This window comes from Leuciscus leuciscus (genome assembly GCF_965113295.1).
Source record: "Leuciscus leuciscus genome assembly, chromosome: 12".
NCBI classification, from domain to species: Eukaryota; Metazoa; Chordata; class Actinopteri; order Cypriniformes; family Leuciscidae; genus Leuciscus; species Leuciscus leuciscus.
The window spans coordinates 16,069,538-16,092,479 of record NC_138736.1 but is presented as its reverse complement, the minus strand read 5'-3'; the positions used below and the strand labels follow the sequence as shown (position 1 = coordinate 16,092,479).

Here is a 22,942-nt window from a genome sequence, read left to right as displayed (position 1 = left end):
ATTCCTCTTAACATTTTAAGTGTGTATGTCTTTAAGAAAGGTATGGTTGGCCTGTCATGTGAGGGATCACATGACACAAAGCAGGAACTACACTTGTATAAAGAGAGCAACATGGTAAACATACAGGGTTCTCAACAGATACCAATCACTTTTCACTTGCGGACTCACCTTTCCAGAAACCACTTCAAGCTTTTGAATTATCGCTTCTTTTCAACTGTATATACACTGGTGGACACTCACATTAGGACGCTTTAACACACAAGGATTCTTATGGACTGTTTTAGGGAATGGTGCGATGGACTCTGCTTTTAACAGCCTGAGTTTTCCTGCTTTTATTGTGTTGTTTTAAAGTCTCTTGTGAAGATTGTAAATACACCGTTCTTGTCCACTTTAACCTCAGTTTTGTCTCATTCTTTTAACACCCAATTCCTCACAGTAAAATCTGACTCCATTTTAACTTTTGTAATCTCAACCTAATTGGCTGGACGTTACAATGTTACTCAATTTAAATGTTTATATCATGTTTATTTTTGTTATATTATCATGAAAATGTTATATTTGTTAATTTAATATATAAAGTTTGTGGTAAGATTTATTTGAAGGAAATCTATACTTTTATTTATGATATTAAAGACATTTATAAATGTTTTCTATATTATAATGTATTTCAAATTTTTTTATTGCTGTTTTTCAAACTTACCAAAGAGTCCAGCAAATGTATTCTGTTATCCACACATAAAAAAAACAAGAAAGGGTTTTTTTGAGCAGCAGGTCAGCATCATAATAATTTCTGAAGGATCATGTGACACTGAAGACTGGAGTAATGATGCTGAAAATTCAGCTTTTTCCTTAATATTTGCAGTGCTTTTGCAATTATGAAACGATTGTTTTATAATTACAAGACATAATCATTTCTAATGGCAAACATTTATCCCTTAGAAGTTTATAAAGCCATTTATTTAGCTGATGCAAATTTGTTTAACTGAAACATTTCTTTTGCTGACATCCCAAAGAAATAACTACATCTTATGTTATCGTTGTACATTCATACCTTGTGAGATCTAGTTTTATTTATGCATATTGAGACAATAGTTGGGCTGAAGGCTGGAAGATGTCAAAACAATTACACTACATGAGCTACATGTATTCTTAAATTACACATTACAATGGAATAGCTATTAAAAATATATTAAATCCTGAGAAATGAGACATTTTAAATGTAGCAAATTAAACGTTCCTATACAATTTCATCTGTGAGTGTTAAATCACTCCATATGTGAGCCACAGCTTCTTATAAAAGGCACATTCTCTTAACACACGACAACCACATTACAACCCCATAATCCCGTTTGTTACACGCTTCCCAGCCGTGCCATGCTCACACGTGCCTATTGAAGCCAGAGTTAGAGATTATGAATCGTTTGCATGCGCTGCATGTCAGCATTGCATCAGACACAATATTCCTAGAAGAACGTGAGATGAGTGTTTGTTGGAAGGGAAACTTTAGTTGCGGCGCATGACAGTCTACACAAAGATGAATGGAGCCTCTTGGCGGGACCGTGGGATCTCAGAGCTGGGACTCTCAGGCTCGTTGGATCCGCTGTGTCTGGCTTTAATGAAGGAGGCTCTGTTCTTCCTGTAGCTCTCTGTTCACTTCATTATTTATTGTCTTGATGTCAGCCTACAGAGAGGAAACAATCATCAGCATCATGTATGTCATATTAAAGACAACTATTGCCATTAAAGTCAGCATGATATCCGTGCCCTCATAATCTTATAACTTCCCATTAATAACATTCATCTCTTCTCTGATGATGTTTACCGGCGCAAGGGCAGGATATCCTGTCACTCACATGACATCACAGCAATAGAGTGGTGCAGGGACGAAGTCAAAACCTGGAAGACTAATTCGCAGCTTGTTCCCTCAATATTTTCCCATGGGGTTTTATAATAGAGATTTTTTTTTTTAAATTTGAGTTTTTTTTAATTATGAGTAAAATAAGGTCTGTGGTAAACATTACTTAAACGTTTTGCTCTACATTGTAACTACAGACACTCACACTCCAAACGTTCTCATCCAGTTACTTAGAAACATGTTTTTTTTAATAAAAGAGATTTTTCCTTGTTTGGAAGCCGATTCACTTTTATATACGTCACAATAGGAAGGAAAAAACTACTGAAATCACAACTTCCATTTCATGCCAACTTTAAATGCTCGATTTGATTTGGTGCGTATGCTGAACCTCGAAAGACAAAAATAAACTTAATACACAAAAGAGTGAAAGTTTTTCCTAATCACTTAGAATAAAGGCACATTCACATCCAGAAGGATATTTGCGTCCACATCAACACATGATAACTCTGTTTGTTATGAGCGAGTGCTGCAGTTTTGTCGTCTGTCATTTTAAATGTGCAACCTTTAAAGTTTGGTGGATTCTGATTTTGAATTGTATAAAGCACTATATAAATAAAGGTGACTTTATAAACTGTTCAGGATTTGCTTTTGTATATTTTCTCATAATGAATATGATACTTTTCAAGTCGAATAAACAATTGTATAATAAAATAAATCATTTAGTTTTGTAATGTACAAAAAATAAAATTACATCTTGAAACTCAATTTGTGTTTGCAAAAGTGTTTGACAAATTGTTAGAGACCACTATCCCAAAAATTATTGTATACACTTTGGAAAAATTGGTTTCTTTCGTAACTCCGCAATTTTCAATATTCAAATTAAATTGTTCAATTAATTGTTTGACAGGATAGATTCTAGGCCTATAAAAGACCTCTTAAGTATTTGTTTCTTATTATTCCATCTCTTTTCCAGTTAATATTTCCAAAAAAAGATGACTAAAAGCTAATTAAGCAATAAATAGGCTACACTACCACACCAAGATGATATGATGATTTTGACCATTTGATGGTCAATTTCAAAAAGCTGCTCGATTGGAGGTATCAATCATATCTGTTACATAAACATGTAGGACAAGTTACGGGCCAAATTTTAGTACCTAGGCCAGCAGGTCTGGGATTTGTTCCGTTATGAGCAATTTAGTAATAATGAGCCTTCCCTCAGTACACCTCTAATCAGCTAAACCTAAGATTAAAGTTCACTGAGGTAAGATGGCTGATTATAGAGGCTGTAAGCTAAATACAGTTTAGGTGTTTTTATTACATGGCTGATTGGTCAGTTGCTGCATTCTGCAATCAAATATTTTTATAAACTTAATACAACCCGTTCTGGTTCCAGTCTATGCATTAGTTGTGGTGATTTTTCTGTGGCTCTTTCTGCAGGTTACGCTGTTACGCCAGTAGGTGGCGACGAATTAACCGATTCCTTCAAAAGTCTTGATTTATTCAATAGCGCCACTGCTGCTGTTAATTGTTTTGTTGGTGAAATAACAATAGCCAAAGTAAAAGGACTGTGTCTAACATGTAAGTTACTCAGTATTAACTTGCTGTTGTGATATTGCTTAAATATAAACATGTAGGCTAAAATAGTAATAACTGTAACGTTACCGTACGTGTCCTAACCAGACTAGACGCCGCAACAAGGATTCTTTTTTTGGAATCGTTTCTATTTCTGTGAGGTCGTGGCTGACAGCTCAATGATGATCTCAGGTACGCCAAAACGTTTTGTACAATACTAAAATTGTTTAATTTTAGTTCGAATGTCATATTTGCTTCAGTTTAAACTTTTAACAGCCATAATAAAAGCGACAATGGTTTACCTCAGATCTTGAAAAAAAAGAAAGAAAAAAAAAGGCAACAAGATCGTTCAAACTTTAACTCTTTGTAAACAAAGGTTATTCCATGACAAATATTGTATCAGTCACTGAGTATGTATGTTGAGTTATGTTAAAATAGTTACATTTTCATTGATTTGATTACTTTTGTGTTTGCGAGACAGTCCGCGTGCTCACACGCTCTTCTGATGATACGGGCCGGGGTGCTTCTCAATACTCAACAACGGGTGTTTCTCAACGGAAGGCTGCATCCTACGAAGGCTGAAGGATCATTGAAGTAGCCTTCGGCTGAGTCCGAAATCGCCCCCTAAACCTTTAGTCCCCTAATACTGTTTACTTGAAGGAGTGAATGAAAACGAGTGAGCGAATTCGGACAGCCGTTGAGCGTTCATCGTTGTAACGTTACACTCGTTTTTGCGGTGCAATGTGGGATTGAATAAGTGGACTCAATTACGTCCACTGGTTTCGGACACCACTCCACAACAAATGGCTGTCCCCTCAAATTTCAGATTCAGCCTTATTTTCGCGTCCTTCATTCGGCCTGTTTTGAATCAGCTGGATCCTTCGCGGCCTTAAATCACCCACAATCCTTTGCACACATTACAATTCACAAAAATAATATGACAGTGTGGTGAAGATGAGTCCCACCTTGCGATAACTTCTAACGTGAGCGGTTTTAGCTTTAGGCTATGTGGTAGCTTTATGCAGCCTGCTAAATCACACTGCTGTGCAAGATAAGATAAAAGCAGTTTGTAAAAACATTTTAAGCAGGTAGTCTAGCAGTTTTCTGCCATCAAGTAATTTTCACAATAGGCTACACACAGCTTTACAGAAAGACAGACAGCTCTTGTATAGTAATTGAGTTGTATTATAGCTAACTAAAAAAACACTAAGAACGAGAAATGTTTAATTTCACAATCTATAGCTTCGGTTATACTATATGAAACATATAAGTTAAAAGACATGAATGGTTGTTATAATGTAGTTCAAATGTCTTATATAATAAAGTGATTTTGTCTGATTTGTAACCAGGCACTAAAGCGATTACCCATAAAACGTGCTTTGAACCAGGGGGCCAAAGTTTCGGAAAAAATTTAAACTTCCCCGGGCGCCGCCATTGATAAGCAGACCATCACCTGCTGTTAGCATTCCATTGACTCCCATTCATTTTGGCGTCACTTTGACAGCGAATAACTTTACATCTGAGGCGTTTAAAGACTCCATTTGTCCATTATTTATTTCTAAAGAAACACGAAAATGTATAAAAGGCTCCATTACCTTGAATCTTACGTTATGGCCCCGTAGAAGCAGTTTTTGTAAAAATAGGCTAACGATTGCGTCATAACCACGCGACTCTCTGTCGCACAGTAGAGAGATTACCGTATGGACAGGAGGAGAAACTCGCGGGCAATCGGGGGGACGTGGAGGCAAAATGACTAAATTAATCAGAATACTTAGCAAAAGTTTCTCCTGCTCCCAGCTCATGGACACCTCCTACTCACACTCTCCGTCTCTGCAAGTTTCGAAAGGGAATGATTCAGATTTCTCTTGGCACAGCTACTAGAAGACAGACGGGTTGCTCACGTCACATCTACGTCGTCAAGCTCAGTTTGAGTCTGCGCAGTACGCTCAGCCATCAGGAAGTGAGTGCTTCTACTTGACTACACTTCTCCGTTGAATCCAATGGGGTCGCTGTGTCCATTTATTTTACTGTCTATGCTTTGAACCAATCGGATTGCTTGGGTCCTAAGGTGGGACTTAGGATTCACCCAAATGGAAAACGTGTTGGTGAGCTGCTTGTTTGGGTTTATTATGAAATGTAAGACAAAAATAATGTTTTTGGACATTATCTTTTGTTTTGCTGTAAATTAATCACTAACACTAAATTGACAATAATGTAAGCCACTGGGAGACCGCAGACGGTTGTTATTCACTGTATTGCATTAATAAAAAGCCAAGATTTTTTTTTTATATGAAGTATTTTCCCCAAATTAAGTTTTAATAGTATTTTCGTGCTGTGACCGTGGGGGCGGAAATGTGTGACGTTGCCATGCGCTCTTTCTAGACCGTCTCATTGTAGCGTTTAATTGCTGAGGAGGACACTAGCCTACAAGCCTCCGAAGGGCTGAACTAGGAAGGACGCAGTGTCGATAGGATGCAGCCTTCCGTTTGAGAAACGGCCAAAAATGCTTCCTTGTTTCCTCGCTCCTCCAGCCTGTGACCCGGAAACCGATCAAAGTTAGCCATCTTTAATGACATCTCAATTCTCTAACTGCTCCGCGAGGAGGCGAGAAACGAGTGAGGAAGCTTCCAGAGGAGTTATGAGTGAGAATACACGGGTGTATCCTATGTGGAAGTCTTTCTTCTCGAGAAACCTGACGCACGTATAAATTCTCCTCCCCCTTCACATATGACAGGAGCGTGTGTATGGCTGCGCAAGGCTTAGCCTTCCTCTGGCCACAGACTTGAGACTAGTAGCATGGAATTTTTTCACTCAAACCACTGACTACTGCTGCTTCTGACTGCTTTTAGAGGGAAAAGCTACCCATATCAGTTTTCTCAGTAATAATAGCATATTGGCAAAAACGATTTGGCAAATGATCCAGTGCATGTTTTTGCGCTCTGGAGACCCTCAAAAGTTTCTGTGAATTTGCAGCGTTTAGCAATATAGCCAATTCTTGAACGCAATGACCAATCAGAGGTGTTTAAGTTTGAACAAAAACCCCCGTGTTTTGAGCTGTGAGTGGATTCTGAGTTTTGCACACTCGCAAATCCTCTCATTGTAAAGTGTAGACAAGTAAGAGATTCAGTGACAGCTTTCTAGTTGTTATAAAGAGTGTGCTTTTTGCCATGCCAAATCCTGCATACAGTATGCTTTCTTTTCTGTTAAAATTAACAGTGGTTTGTGAACGTAGATGCTTTAATAAATCATTTTTCGGGAGCTTTTATGCTGGGATATGAAGGTTGTGCGACGACACGTAACTTAAAACTATTTCTAGGAAATGTTTTTGAAGGTGAAGCGCATATAGCCTCGCCCTGGAGTTGGTTCACCCTCCGCCTGTTCCCAACCCTGGTCCAGAAATACCCCCAGCACTGCACATTTTAGGGGTACAGACGACAACTTTGTCAAAATGGTCAGCTTTTACACGGATCCGAAAAAAGGTTAAAAATGCTGTGTTATGTATGCCAGGCCAGTAGTTGGCAAAACTACGTGCCTATAGACTGAGCACGTAATCCACATGCGCGTGACATCACCGTTTTCACAAATTCTTGTTTTTGTAGTTTACACGAGAGACAATAACGGTATCATTTTCAAAACCATCCACTTTAGGGTTGTTTACACGACACTGTTTTCAACTAAAACCCTTAAATTTGATGAGTTTTGGCTGTACATTTACACAACAACGCCTGGGCCTGAAAATGCTAACTTTTGAAAACGGGTTTCAAAGTGCAAGTTTACGAATTTGTGAAAACGGTGACTTCACGCACATGTGGATTACATGTTCAGTCTATAGTCTATGTCTACACAAAAACCGAAAAGGAAAAACGTTTCCGTTTTTAGTACATCGTTGTTGTGTATCCTTTGAAACCCGTTTACAAAAGTTTGCGTATTTTTAGGCACCCAAAACGGCGTTGTAAATAAACGGCCAAAACATATGAAGAGTTTAACGTTTAAAAACGGTGTCGTGTCAATGAGCTGTTGACGGGCTGTACCTTAGATGTCTCCTAATCAAACACAGGTGATTCAACTCATTAGCACGTTAGTTAACACTCCAAGACCTCAGATGGGTGTGTCACAGAATGTGCTGTGTTGGGTGTACTCCAGGACTAGGGTTGGGAACCAATGTCATAATGCACCGCAATAAGGAGTGCACAAGTGATGTACACTCAACGGCTGGCTACCAGAGAACACCCATGCTCTGTGAGCGTCACGCAGAATGAGTTTCCGCATATTGCCTAAAGATACCATCTGCAGCACTTAAGGTGCACTCAATCTCTGAATTCACTCACTGGTTTTCATTTGCTCAGTGGACTATATTAGTGGAGAAATGTTGTGAATAGTGAGTAGTGAATTAGGTTATATAGTGCTGCAGGAATGACATTTTGTAGGCCAAAACCCATAAATTAGTTGCATTTTAGCACATCCAGTTCCATCGCCCTGAAGTCAATTGGTTTTCTAAATGAGTTTTTGGATAAATGCTTGAAATAAAGTCTGTGTTTAACACAAGTTCAAGATATATCCATTCCATGTTTTATTGTACAACATAAATTACATCAGTAATACTGACTGCCTTGTGCTTTTTTTAAAGATTTTTTTTCTTTAAAAGGCAGTTTCTAACAAGTGTCTAAATGGGACTACAGAACAGAAAAAATCATCACCTTACTAGTCCGCTTTCACTGTCCCATTGTGTTTATATTCATGCCATTGCAAACTATTCTAACTCAAACTTTCAGGGAAAATGTTTTTAAATAAAGACTGAAAGAGTTAATGGTGATGTTGTTGTCATGTGACCGTGGTGTAGTTTGTTTATAAAGTGATGCCGGTATGATGTCACTTTGTAGGCCAACTGGCAGTTAGCATCACACTGGTTCCCTCGACAAAAACCCAGTAGGATTTTTCCAAAGGCTTTTTGCAAGAAACATTTTCCAAGAAAGTTTGAGTTTAGTTTATCCAGAGAGTAGTTTATAAGAAAACAATTATAATCATAACGAGGCTGTAAAAGCGGACTGAATTTACCTGTCCATCGTGATGATTTATAATGTCCCCGACAGCCTCTGTAGTCCCATTTAGCCACTTGTTAGCAACCGCATTTTTCAAGAAATGTAACAGCTTAAAAAAATTACGAGTGGGGTAATACTGATGTATTTTACGTCGTAGAATAAAACGTGAAAGTGTCTTGAGCTTGTACTCACCACAGACCTTATTTCAGCCATTTCCATTTCCATTTTCCATTTCCATTTATGCATTTGGCAGACGCTTTTATCCAAAGCGACTTACATTGCATTATCCTATACATTTATACATAGGTATGTGCAATCCCCTGGGATCGAACCCACAACCTTGCGTTGTTAACGCAATGCTCTTACCACTGAGCTACAGGAAAGCATTTAACCAAAAAAAAAACATTGACTTTGGGACGATGGAACCGGAAGTGCTAAAATGCCAACTTGCTTCCAGGCTTTGGCCTACAAAGTGATGTCATACCTGCACCACTCTATAAGGTGTGTTCACTCCATGTCATAATTACCATAACAATTCTGAACTGTAAAAAGCCTTCACGTTCATGTAGAAGATGTAATTACAATGTGTAATCTCAATTTTCTGAGATCTATGACTTGTACCACCTGACCACTGCAGCTTTTTACTCCTAGCGATTGTATTTTGGCATCAAAATTCATAAAAGTTGTGTTAATTTGTGAAGATTTTTATGATGAACAAAACTTTTGTTGGTGATAGAGCTTATTTTCTTTAATAATCCAAAGTCCACTCTAAAAATCCTATTGGGTTTTGTCCAGGGAACAAGGGTTAAGCGAACTTCCGGGTTGGCCTACAATAATACGTCATCACTGCAGCGCTCTATAATGATTTTGGATACAGCCAGACAAATTGCTTGTCACTGGAATAATATCACATCGCAATTTAGGAAACAATGTTGTACCAAGGAACTGATTTCCTACATAGTCTAAACTGTGTTAGATTCTCGACTTCCGGTTCATTGGCTAGTGAGAGTTTACCTTGGGCATTATCCATTAGACTTTCTCTTAGCAGGTTAGTCACCAGCTCCAGCTCCTGCTCGGCCTCCTGCACTTTTGGATCCAACTGCAGTACTTCCTGTAAATCAGTGCTGGCTGACAGGTAGTCCTGTGAGAAAACATATAGACAGACCATCTAAACTCTTACTGCACTTACTGCACTGAATTCTACAGTAGTGCTTAGTCAGTTTATTCTCTACTGCACACAAAATCGCTATTTACAATGTTTTAAATGGATTGTTTAACCACTGTAAAACGCACAAAAATAAAGGAGAGATACTCTCTTTTCATCATTAAGACAAAATATAAACCTTCAAGCCTTTGTGTGCCAGTGCACGTCTGTAAAATGCTTTCTTATTGTTTGGCTCGATCTGAAGTGCCGAATCACAGTCCCGTTTGGCTTCTGCGAAACAATCCAGCTTGAGATAGCACAGAGCTCTGGAAAACACAACAGACATTTCTCATTCAGCAATGCGGCCTGGCCTGGCTCTCTCCTTGGGTGTTTTATGCTAGAGTTGTCAGAGCTGATTGCTGACCGAATAGCTTCGTCTGAGCAGCTCCACTCTCAGCACTTTTTAGAAGGCTCGATCAAATGAGAGACAGGACAACATGTACAGCTATTCAGGATTCATTGCTAGTATTTAGTGTGAACTGCAAAGCACCAAACTGCGACTGTAAATACTAGAGTATGGCTTGCTTCTTACTGCGCAGTGTATACTAACCCACGTACAGTATGTCAGACAGTATGCATTATGCAACATTTCAAACATTCATATGCATACGGTTTTCACCCGTGCTATTTTAGTACTATTTATATACAATTATAGTATTTTTTATATATTTTTAAGTACATTTTATTTATATATTTAAAGTTTTTATTACATTGATTTAATTTGTTGTCATTTTATGTGCTTTTGTCATTTTTTTGTCAAATTTTCTATACATTTTTTAATTTAGATTTAAATTTTAGATTTAAAGTCACCAAGAAATCACAATTTTTTTTATTATAAATTATTTATCTGTGCGCATAATTAAAAAAAATTTTGCCCTCAATATTTCATCAAAATAACTTCCTCTCCATCATTACGTTTACTGGCGCGAGGATCGGACAACCTGTCAATCACATGAGATCATAGCTATAGCAAACCACAACGATCCAATCAATTTCCTATGGACAAAATCAAGTCCCACCCTACATTTTTTCTTGTTCGGAAGCAGTGTCGGATATACGTCACAATAGGGAAGAAAAGACTATCGCAACTTCTGTTTCATGCGACTTTTAGAACTTCAACTTTTTCCATTTTATTTCAGTTTGTTGTCAAGGCAACATTTCCCATTTTTTCCATTAAGTTTTTCATCTAATATTTATGTTTACTTCAGCTTTAGTTCATTTAACGAAATCAAATTGAATTTTAATCAACAATAACAACACTGGTTGTCACATGACCTATGTTCAATTCCATATTTAATTCAGTGTTTCCAAAATTAAACATTTGTTTTTGACATTTGACAATTTGTCATACTGGACCATTCTTGAACACACCGACTGAATATTTGTCAAGTGTAAGGTTGATTCATGCACATTGCATTGTGGGATACATTATTCTGCACACTGTGCTGTGTTATTACTTAACATTTTGGCAAGTAGTAAGTCACTTAGTCAGTAATTTGGCTTTTCCATGCATTCCAAAACGTGCATACTGCACACAGTACATACATATTACTGAAATAGTATGTGTAATGTGGTGTGCTTTTCTGAACACAGTTCACTAAAAACAGTTTCAACATTTTAAATAGAAGCCTGTTTTCACCTGGTCAATTGGGCATGTTTACCTGTTGGTGTAGATGGCACTTTCGTCAGATTTGATAGCCAGACACTCACTGTATTTGTCCACAGCACCTTGAAACTGGCTGTTCTTCACTAGTTCATTTCCTTCTTGTTTCATCAATGTGAATCGAGCCTCTGCTTTTCTGGCTGTGGAAAAAGTAGATACAGTAGAATTAAACTTCCAACTTCCGCCCCAAGACAGAGAGCCGTCACCTTATTTTTTGATGTCCCTCTTCAGTAAATGATCATTATCCACTCTAAAAAGCCGGATGTAACGAAACCTGTCAACTCAAAATCCCAGTCAAATTTTCATTATCGTTGAGAATTATCAATTTTCTTTTTTATATAATGTAAATAAACAAATCAAAGATCAAAGTTATTGTATTAAGGTAGTGAGAATTGTCATGGAAATAATGTCACAATGCATGAAATCTTAAGGCTCATACAAATAGGCTTAATTTTTTCTTTATGAAAAGTTTAATTTCCAGTGTTATTTTAGTAATATTTATATACTATTGCACTACAGTATTCATTGATATTTTGAATGAGCTTTTATCTGTATATTTTTATTTTCATTTTAATATTGTTGTGTGCTTTTGTCTTTTTTTGTATTCAGCTTTATTATTATTATATTATTTTATTATTACAGCATTTTTATTTAAGTATTAGTTTTAGTAATTGTAGAACTTAAAAAAAAAACAGTTTAAAACTTCATATTTTAGTTAGTTGCCATTGCAACATTTATAATTTTGTTTAACGTGTTTTTCATCTAATATTTGTATTTTATTTTATTTCAGCTTTATTTCAATTACAGAATTTTTTTTTTTTATAGATTTAGGTTTAGTAATAATAACAACACTGGGAATTTTTCTTTTGGTTTTAGGTTAAAATGAGACCTGGACATGTTATCGTAAGAGTTGCACAAAAGAGATGCACCACACTACGTGTGCAGGCTTATGTGGCAGAATGTTTGGCAAGTTTGCAATAGTTCTTCTCATTTCCAGTAAAGGCAGCAAATGCTGTGGGAATACTCCCATTATTATGACATCATCTGGCTCATAGTACAACAGAGCAAAGGTCGCCCCATTGTTAATGTGATCAGGTGCTGATGTGTGCTGTGTGATCATGTGGGCTTTCCTTTCTCAGTTCAGAATGAAACCGGAGCTGTCTGGTTCCATTACGATGAAAGCTGACTAGGTTACAGCTTTACATAATTGATTGCCATCTAGTGCAATACATACATGCTGACAAATGCTGTTAGATGCTTCTTGTGTCTGAAACTTGAACATAATTATTATAAACATGGAAACAGCAAGAATGTAAACGTCACATGCTATGCTAAACCTTATAAGGCTTTCCAGCAGATGTCTATTATCATTGTTCAGTTTTTTTTTTTTTGTGAGCATCATACTGTATTATTCATCAGCACCAGCCTGCATTTGCAGATCTTTGGTGTTCTGGCATGGATTTTTGTTTTGAAATGCATTGTTTAATCCATGCAGCCAGCTTTCATAACCTCAGCATGAATATCCTAGCAGGTTGAGACTGGTTTATGTTGGTTAGCGTTGAACCACTGTTCTAGTTATTAAAACCGTGCTTGTTACATCCTGTACTTGTCCAATCAGTGCATCTCATTCAATAATAATTGCATGGATTATTCATATTTATATGCACAGGAGAACTTCTCACGAAACATTTATGTCTATGCAAATAAACTTGTTCTTAACCTTATTGTAATGTTAATGGATTTGCATTTTTTAAACGAGCGACTGCATACCCATGGATAGTATTTTGCATAAAACACTCCCAAACAATAAAGGTTTTCCGCACAATCTTTCCTTTACAGTCTTTCGTCACTCTCAGAAAACTCATGGCGCTCTTAAAACTGAAAACATGTTGTGCAGCAAAATCCTCAAGCAATAGAGTGCAACAGTTCGGGTTCGGGAAGTAAAAACTCAAATTTTGAATTGAACCTTTTGAACAGTATCTTATAAACCTTTAAAGACAGACCTAATGTGAGTCACGAGGTTGGTAATCCATGGTATTTGCTTCTGCTGAAGTCGTCAGCCTGAATTATTTCAGCTTTTAAATAGTCATGTTTAACAGTGGAATTTCTGGTGACAACTACATTACCCATTCAAAAAATTACACCAAGTCGAAAAAAGTAACGCTCCTAAATATAGATATGTATACGTAGATCCACATCGACCGCCATCTTGGAACAGTCAGCGTGTCGTCACTCACAGTAAGAATCAATGATGCCACAACATTGCGCAGCTTCTGGTTGTAAAAATTACAAAATTTTAATTCCCAAAGAAATTGGATAACCTTTCACAGGTGAGAATGTGTTGGTTTGTGTTTTTATATGTATTAATTCAATATTACAGGTTTTTAAACTAGGGTAGCTTTTTAAAGTTGTGTTAGCTGACGCCTTCGTCTTGTTGGATGGAGTAAGTTTAGCAAAATCATCTGCTGAAATCTATTGCAGATATAGATATTGTCGGCGCCAGGACACACAAATTGGCATAATGCGAAATGTTTATATCTATGCTCCAAAATATCTCTTTAGCTCCGCCCACTGCCATGAAGCACTGTGAATGACATAATCGAGTCTATCTCCCTATGCTTTTAAAATATTGAAATGTTTGTGTATATATATATGCATGCATATTTTGCAATAAACTTGAAATATACTGTTAAAAGCAACTTTTCATGTTAAAAATACCCGTTTTCTAACCCATACATGCTTAAACAATTGCCTGATGGGCTGAATGAGCCCTTCTCTGATCACTGAGATTGTCTCTATAATCCTGTAAAGTAAAATAAATAAGAGGGATTCGGGCCGGAATTTTAGACTGGGCGTGACGTCATGCGCGTTCACGGCACGCTCACATAGCTATGTCTGGCAGGTTTGTGTATTCGCCGGCATTCTCCGTAGAAGATGGATTGTAAGAGACCTGCTTGTAGTTCATTTCAAACACCAACGCAAACTCCACGCAAGATAAAAAAAATAAAACTTGTCTCTAGTGCAACCAAAAGGGCAAAATTGGACTCAGACAGGCGTCGGAATAAGACGAGAGTAAACATAGGGAAGTGTATAGATGTTGTGTATAGTTACCCTTTTTTTGTCTTATAAATGTATGAACTACTGTGACCTTGCCCAGGGACAGCAGTTGAAAAGTATTGACACATTTCACATAAATGTTCATCAGTGTGTATTGTCCCTGGCAAAATATCTACTAAATAAATCTGCACTACATGTAGTTTAATGATTTGCTATTCGATTAAAACAGTTCAAATATCTTGAGTGTGATATAAAATGCTGATATATAAGATAGATAATTAGACACAAATTTTGAGCAAATTACTGCTTAATTAGGATGTATTGCTATTGGAATATGCTACTTAGCAGATCAATAAAACAGGCTAAACCCCCGCAAATCTTCGGCGGATTAGCCTGTTTGGCTTTTATGGTAACGTCATAGTGCCATTTAATTGTTTATTACCTTGAGACAATTGAGTGTACTTTTTTGACCGACTGTGCTTTGAGCTTTTACAAAGTAACAACTTATATTGTTCATGAATGTGTTTCCATAATAATACAATCATAAGTGGATACAGTAAACACATAACACAGTTCAACATGGAGATAGATGGAAATAAAAAACGAAGTTTTCTACTACCCCCGTTTTTCCCTCACACATAAGTGTGTAATTTACTCAATTGCCTTTCCTTTCACATATTTAAAATGACTTGCAGATTTATAACTTTATTACCTCTGAAGACATTATGATTGTAAACAAAAGATTTGCGGCTGATGCTCCTTTGGTTATGAACAGCTCGTGCTCGTGCAAGCGTGCGTGTGCGTGTGGTCCATGAGCGTGCACATCTCTGGCTGCAGTTTCACTTGCCGCCAGAGGTGGCATAGTTCTGCAAAAACTCAGAATCTTGCTTAATGCACCTTTAAGGAAGACTATTTTAAAATCCCTATGGGAAACATTAGTGAAAAAAATACTTCAGGAACCAGCGCTGCTGAAAAGGGGGCGGGCACTGTTGCACTCTTTTGCTGCGTCCCAATTCAGAGGCTGCATCCTTTGAAGGCCGCATTCAAAGGCCGATTGCGTCACAACGAAGTATGTCCCAATGGACCCTTTTCACAGACTGTGATGACGCGTTTTACTGCAACGTTTTTTTATATGAATTTTTATAACACTATACTTTGTATTATATTACCTTGGCATCAAATTACAAAAAAAGTTAACTCTGCTGTGAAGGTATATATTTCTAATACAGAAACACATATAGACCGTCCCATTTAACAATGCTCAGTCCGACCTTCGTGAATCGTGGATTTTAAAGTCCGAGTCCTTCGAAGAATGCAGCCTTTGAATTGGGACACAGTCCCTGTCTCAAAACCAGTTCAAACACAATAAACATATTTTATACAGACCCAGATGCAGGCCTCTCAATTAGCCAAGTTATGCTTATCTGCATACTTGGAGGAACTTTGCAGCTTGAGTTGTACTGCACCTTTCCTTACTCTTTTACTATGATGAAATATATTCAAGATTAAATAACAATCATCCCAAAACATTTATATGGCTATCCAGAGTATGTGATTTTTATGTACATGTGATTTCAGTTGTTTCCTAAAAACTGAAATTTAGAATAATTTTAAGTACAAAAGTTATTGATGAATCATTGTTGAATCGTGAATTGTGAAAACATTCGTACGCAGTTTTTACTCACAAATCACTGAGTGATACCCGCTCTTATCAACCTTGTAAATATGCAAATAAGATATACGTTCAGTAATGGACCATTTCAGATGTGAAAGACAGTATTGTAGCCTAGATTGCTAATGAAGTTAGCAATTTTAAACTATAGTCTGTATTAGTTAGTTCCCTGCTGAAAAATCCAGGCTGGTTTATGCTGGTTAGTGAGGGTATAGTGAGGGTAAGTGCTGGTATAGTGCTGGTCCAGTCTGGTTTATGCTGGTATAATACTGGTCTAGCTGGTGAACCAGCATATGCATGCTGTTCTCAAGCAAAACGGAGCTGGTGAAGCTGGTTCACCAGCATGGTCTTGCAGGGTTGAGTGTGAGTTGGCCAACTCTCTGTATGCAAGCAGTGTTTTGGGCACAGGCATTGTTTTGCTTGTATATTTTCTTGCATAGTTTTTGCCTCCATATTAATGATGTAAAGAACAATATAAGGTAAAAAATAAATATTTATTGCATTATATGATTATAACCCTTATAACTCCCTCTGCTGAAAGTAGAACTGAAACTTTTAATTGTTTTAGTTAAGATTACATTATTAATCAATGTCAGTGGTAAACTGGTAAAACGTTTCAAAGCAAAGGAATTGTCTCCTGTTTCAAAAGATCTGTACACAAATCAGTTTAAATAAGTTAAAAAGAGCTTGTGTACATTGCATAACAAAAACATTTAGAGATATGAAAAATGGCCCAAAAAAGCATTATCATAAGCAGTTTGTTCAATAACAGGGGTTATGAGAAGAGCCTTTTCAATGGGATTGGTTAATAACAACTTGATAATGAAAGTTCAAAACTGAAAGTTACTGTTTTTAAAGACTTTCATACTTATTTGGGATGTCAAATCCAGCTTTCAGTCAAACTTTTCTTGGTCTTTAAAGGGGTGCTATAATGCCCTTTTCACAAGATGTAAAATTAGTCTCTGATGTCCCCTGAGTGTGTATGTGAAGTTACCCCACACGTATTTTTATATAGCATGTTAAAATTGTTACTTTTTGAGGGTGAGGGTGCTCCTTTAAATGCAAATGAGCTGTTGCTCCCGGCACAGAGGGCGGAGCTACAACAGCTTGTGTTCTTAGCAGCTTCGATTACCTCACGCAGACACACACTGAACATTTCAAAAACGTTTAGCCTTTTATGTCCAAACCGGAGTCGGACAAAGATGGAGAGACTCAAGAAGAAGTGACAACATGTAGACAACCTTTCTGAATGGTTAGTTGATGAATTTAGGTAGCTTATGTGTAGTTATCTTCTAGTCATTGATTATAGCATATTCTGGTTTGATAATCTATAAATTGAGTTCTCAGGGGCGGGGTTTATGTACATTTTAGGGTTAGTGATGTCACTAACCAGGGAGGAAGCTCGTTTAGTCCCTATCAGTCGTTTGTTGTAGTCCTTAAAAAGCAATTTCTTTAAAATGAAAATATCTCCCTTTGCTTTGAACTTTGAGCGTTGTAACTTTGCAGATGTTGTTTATGCTTAAACAGCAACATTACACTCTAAAGTTAAAAAAGTGAAATCATAATCAACCATCCCTTTAACTATGAACACACACTAATAAATGTGATATTATGTAACACGTACACAAGTTTTGTTGTGGTCTTGCTGGGATCAAACCAGCCCCTAAAAGACAACATATGCTGGTCCACCAGCACACCAGCATCCCAAGCTGGATCTTTCAGCAGGGTTGTGCTTTCTAAAGAGACGCATCACTATTGCTCATAATTGAGTACAAAACTGTTCTATCTGGCCGCTGTTATCTTTTGGTGTTGGTTTTGGTTCAATTGCGATCTAACTCACCCTTGTCCTGTTCTGCTCTGTCTGCGCGGGCCTGCAGAACCTCTGCACTGGGTTCATCTTTACGGTGCTGCTGGGCAGAAAGCGGAACCATTGGAATCTCTGGAAGCTTCTCTCGCCAGTCAGGACCGTCCTGATCTATCAGCATTTTTGTGATTCTGAGAACACATAACAAACACAATCAGACATAACTGGAATTTTTACCATTTCACCAAAAAAAAAAAGATTATTTAACTTTGAACTTTATTTAAACATCCTTGAAATGAGATCTATTGACTTGAGGACAAAAAATTATAAAAAGTTATAAATACTTATTTACAGACAATACATCTTGAATATTGAAGTGTACTTTTCATCCTATTGGCTGATATCCTATTGGCCTATTTTGTATTTTGTTTGTTTTTAACAAAACAACACTGTAAAAAAGAAAAAGAAAAAAAAGCTAACTGCTAACCTTCTGCCAGGACATTATCTGTTCATTTTAAAGACATTTCATGTAACCATAAAACACAACATAATGCATAATGCAAAATACGAGTAAAAAAATATTTCTTCACATTAACTGTTCTTAGAGTGAAAAAACTACCAATGGGACAAGAAGCATAAACATTCCAAATCTAACTTCTTATGCAATTTGTCTTCTTAAGGATGTTTAGGTTTTTATTTTAAAGTATAATGACACTAATAAACTTCATTATTAAACATTAAAATGCTTAGAAAATGTATGTTTCCCTGTGGGCAATGAATTATACCTGTGCACACTGTCGTGAGCCGCCTGCACGCTGATGTCTATCTGCAGTACTGTCTTGTAATCCACATACGCCATCCTGTAGCGCTCCAGAGATTCATACGCCATAGCTCTCCGGAGGAGGGGCTTCAGGGAGAAGGGGTGGAGCTCGAGGGACCTATAAATAAACAGGATGAGACACAGAGGATCAAGGTCTTTCTCTGATCCTGTGCCCTACAATTAACTCTCTAACGCTACATTGGTAGCCATTCATAAAGCTGCATGTGTTTGAGTGTTTTGAAATATTCCTGTTAAAATTAAATATCAATTTGAAACTGTCCTGTGTCTTTCCTCTATGGTGTTTAGTAGGACAGTGGAAAGTACAGTATGATTACAAGACTCGTTGACAGTATGAAAATAATTGTATTATTTCCCTGAATTCCCTCCAACGGAGCAGAACATGGTAACAGACTGCCGATGTCCTTTATGCCGGTTAACCAGTCTGCTGGTAAAGCTCCTTACAGTGCAAATAACTGCGTTGGGTGTTAATCTTACTGAGACAATCGCACGCACTTGCAGTATTACCTCACACATAAATCCAAGCTAAACGCAGCATCGTGGCTCTTATTATTTGGTGAAAGCCTGGTCATTGGCCATTGAACAGTGTGTGCATAGAAATGTGTGGTTAACCTGGTGCAGTCCTGAATGCAGTCTGTGCTGTTTCCATCTTTGAGGTAGCATGCAGCTCTATTGGAGTACAGAACACAAAGATCCTCTGGGCTGTCAATACCTGCAAATACAAGCACAGCACTGAAAATAGACCAAGAAAGCAGCTTTAGTTCTGCATGGATACACGTGGGAGGAAGGGTTCATAGAGCAGGCAGCCATTCATTTTGGAAAACATTTTGTTTAGTCACCTAATAGTATGTTACAAACCCAGCTAGTCATAGAAAAAACACTCTAAGGAAGCTGAGTTTAGAAAGATGGTACATCCCATCTTTCAAAAGGCCCATTACGTAACTTTAGTGGGCACACCCACAATGCAATGTGGCGGAAGTGAGCAGCAGTCTTGTGAAACACTTTCACTTCTAATATAAAAATGCGGCTCTTGTCCCTAAAATGCAGTTGCTCGATCGATGAACCCCAGTTCAAAACCTTTTCCATGGGAAATATAAACAGCTGGGCCTCTCAATGAACCGGCTTTGGAACCCTACCCCTGTATTACTCAGCGCTGCTGAACAGGATCTATGCAATGTTTGCGCACTTGATGCTTTCGTACTACAAAATGACTCATTAAAATGTGCTGGTTGATTTGAAAAATCGAAAAAACTTTAAAAAGTATGAAAATACACTGTCACCTTATAAACTGTCACCTTGCCAAAAGTGGCATTTTGGTAACACCAACAACAGTTAAATATAATATTGTAACATGCAGATAATATATATTATTTCCCAATAAATACTTGCCAGATTCATTAAAACATGTTGGTTAATTTGGAAAAAGACAGTATACTTTAAGTCAGTATATTATAAAAACAGTGGCCACCTTACCAAAACAATCACCTGACCAAAAAATGTAATCTTGGTTACATAAACATGTTAAATATACTATACACACATTATATATAATTTCAAGGTACATAAGCACAAAATACTTTTACCCCACCAGATTCTTTGAAATATGCTAATTAATTAGACAAATCCAGCACTTTTAAGTCGGTATACTATAAAAAAAATATGAAAATATATACAATAAAATGTCACCTTGACATTTTTTTTAAAATTTTGTTAGCATTAACATTTATATTAAAAAATGTAAAAAAGTTATACTTTTTTAATACACACACACACATATACATACATACATACATATTATATATATATATATAAATTTTTTAGATAAATACTTTTACCACACCAGAATGTTTGGAATATTTTGGTTAATTAGAAATATCCAGTACTTTAAGTTATTCTATACTATAAATGACAGTTTATTAACACCAAAACCTGTTAAATATATTGTTTTAACAAGCATAGGGTGTATCATTTCAAGATAATTAAACACACAATGCTTTAATCTTTTAAAACCCAGTACTTTTAAGTCTGTGTACTAGAAAATCACCTTGCCAAAACAATCACCTTACCAAAACATATATATAATCTTGGTAACATCACAGACTGTTATATCTACTGTCTAAACACGTATGTCATGCATGATTTTAATAAAATACTAGAACAGAATATTTGTACTCTACCAGCTTCTATACATCCGTCGATGGCCTGTGTGTATTTCTCCACCGCGTCCCCAAACTGTCCATTTTTGAACAACATATTGCCCTCATTTTTTAGCCTGGCCAATGGAGGAGGAAGGGCCCCACACGGGGCGTCCAGATTACAGCTCTCCCCACCACTGAACGCAGTACCAGAGCCCTGAGGCTCATCCTGGCTCTTGTCGGCTGGAAGGTTGCCATTCACTGCCGTGTTCTTCCCCTGGACTTCCTTTGAGTTGGCTGTGTTGTTTCCATGGCTCCTCCTGCGCCCCGGGGTCCCAGGTTGAGAGTGCGGGCCCCCTCCCTCTCCGTGACCGGGGGCCTTCTTCTGTGAATTCCCCATGGCTGCCCTCAGTCCCTACCAGAGTAAAGCGATCTCTCGTCCTCACGCAAACACTCATACACACTCTCCCTCTCTTCCTGTTCCCTGCGCAAACTGTACAGGCTAAGCCAGAAGTAGGAAGACACACCTCCTGCCGGGTGCACTGAGCTGTGACATCACTGAGGGGGAGGGGCTGCGCTGCTGCTGCAGAGTGGGGGTGGTGTCCTGTGAAACAGCAGCCAGGGGAGTTCAAAAGGCCCTGCTGGATTTCACTGTGCAGAAAATCAGCCGACACCGCTTAGGATCTCTGTGCTCTCGAAGACTTGAGTTTATTTGATGGCTTCTGAATGTTCTTATGATGCCATTTCCGTGCTTTATACTATCATCCAAAAGCTAAATATAGCTCTTCGCTGTTCATTCTCACCGAAGCAGCAAACAAATAACTTACTCCCTTAGACTTCAAGGAATAGTTCACCCCAAAATGAAATTTTTTTCATTACTTACTGGCGCTCAAGTTGTTCCAAACCTGTATGAGTTTCTTTCTTCTGTTGAACACAAAAAGAAGACATTTTAAAGAATGTCGTAATCAGACATTGACGGTAGCCATTGACTTCCATAGTAGGAAAAAAAAATACTATGGAAGTCAATGGTTACCATCAACTGTCTGGTTACCAACATTCTTTAAAATATCTTCTTTTTGTGTTCAACAGAAGAAAGAAACTCATTCAGGTTTGGAACAACTTGAGCACCAGTAAGTAATGACAAACATTTTTGGGTGAACTATCACTTTCATTTGAATACTTTTGATGCAAGACAGAGACCAATTTCACAACCTATCACATAGGAGAGAGCAGAAATGTGAGTACAATCACATACATATCTATAAACAGAGGTGTAAAGTCCAGGGGTCAGAAAGTAAAAGTCCTGCCATATGTTTATTCCACCCATGAACTCAGCAAGCTGATTTCACTAATTAGTTCTTACTTCTATCTCCTGGCTTAAAAACTGTGCTAATTAGCAAATCCAGGTGATTGGAACAAAATACTGAGGAGGAATTTTACTTTCTGAACCTGGACTTTACACCTCTGTCTACAAGCATGGTGTGTTATCGTTTCCTCTTCTGTGCTTGACTTAAAACTTTGTTTTTGTTTTATTCATTCATATTTTTATCTTCTTGAATTTCTTTACTGTCCCTTGTATTTACACCCCTGTAGACACTTTTAACTTTGTCTTTGTGCAGACCTGCTAGAACATGTCGTTTTCAAATACAAGACAGTTATTCTTGTTCAGCCATTAAAATTGATCACAGTAATTTTTTAATTTGCCAAACACAGAAACCAAAAATTGGTATAGAAACAATTTTCACTCAAAAACTGCTAGTAAGAAGTTACAAAGAAACAACAAGTAACACATTGAATTAAACACAAAATTCTTAAGTAGAAAGACTGAAATAGTATTTTTTTTTTTTGTGTGTGTGTGTGAAATGGACAGATTTTGTGAGATTAACCAACCTACCTATTGTGCAATGTCTATTATTTGTATTGTTGTTGTGGTTTGATTTATTGCTATAGTGTTTACATTGGATAGATGAGTTTTGTAATATTGTAGTGAATGTTAGTTGCTTGTAAAACTTACTATAGTAAATGTTTCCCAGACACATCAAGAACATGTAAATAAAAAATATTGGATTTCAAATCATTTAACTGTCCAAATGTTAGCAA

The 22,942-nt window shown here is 37.2% G+C and overlaps 1 protein-coding gene across 1 annotated transcript; it reads right to left on the bottom strand.

The window, feature by feature from the left end:
* Nucleotides 1-939: 939 nt before the first annotated feature.
* On the bottom strand, nt 940-21,347 carry spag1a (sperm associated antigen 1a). The gene is made up of 8 exons (XM_082186122.1): nt 20,885-21,347; nt 19,320-19,419; nt 18,655-18,807; nt 17,906-18,060; nt 11,335-11,476; nt 9,813-9,939; nt 9,484-9,610; nt 940-1,681 (listed from the first exon to the last, which is right to left on the bottom strand). The coding sequence occupies exons 1-8, from the start codon at nt 21,240-21,242 to the stop codon at nt 1,677-1,679; spliced, it is 1,167 nt and encodes a 388-aa protein (XP_082042248.1). The 5' UTR covers nt 21,243-21,347; the 3' UTR covers nt 940-1,676.
* Between the last annotated feature and the right edge of the window lie 1,595 nt (nt 21,348-22,942).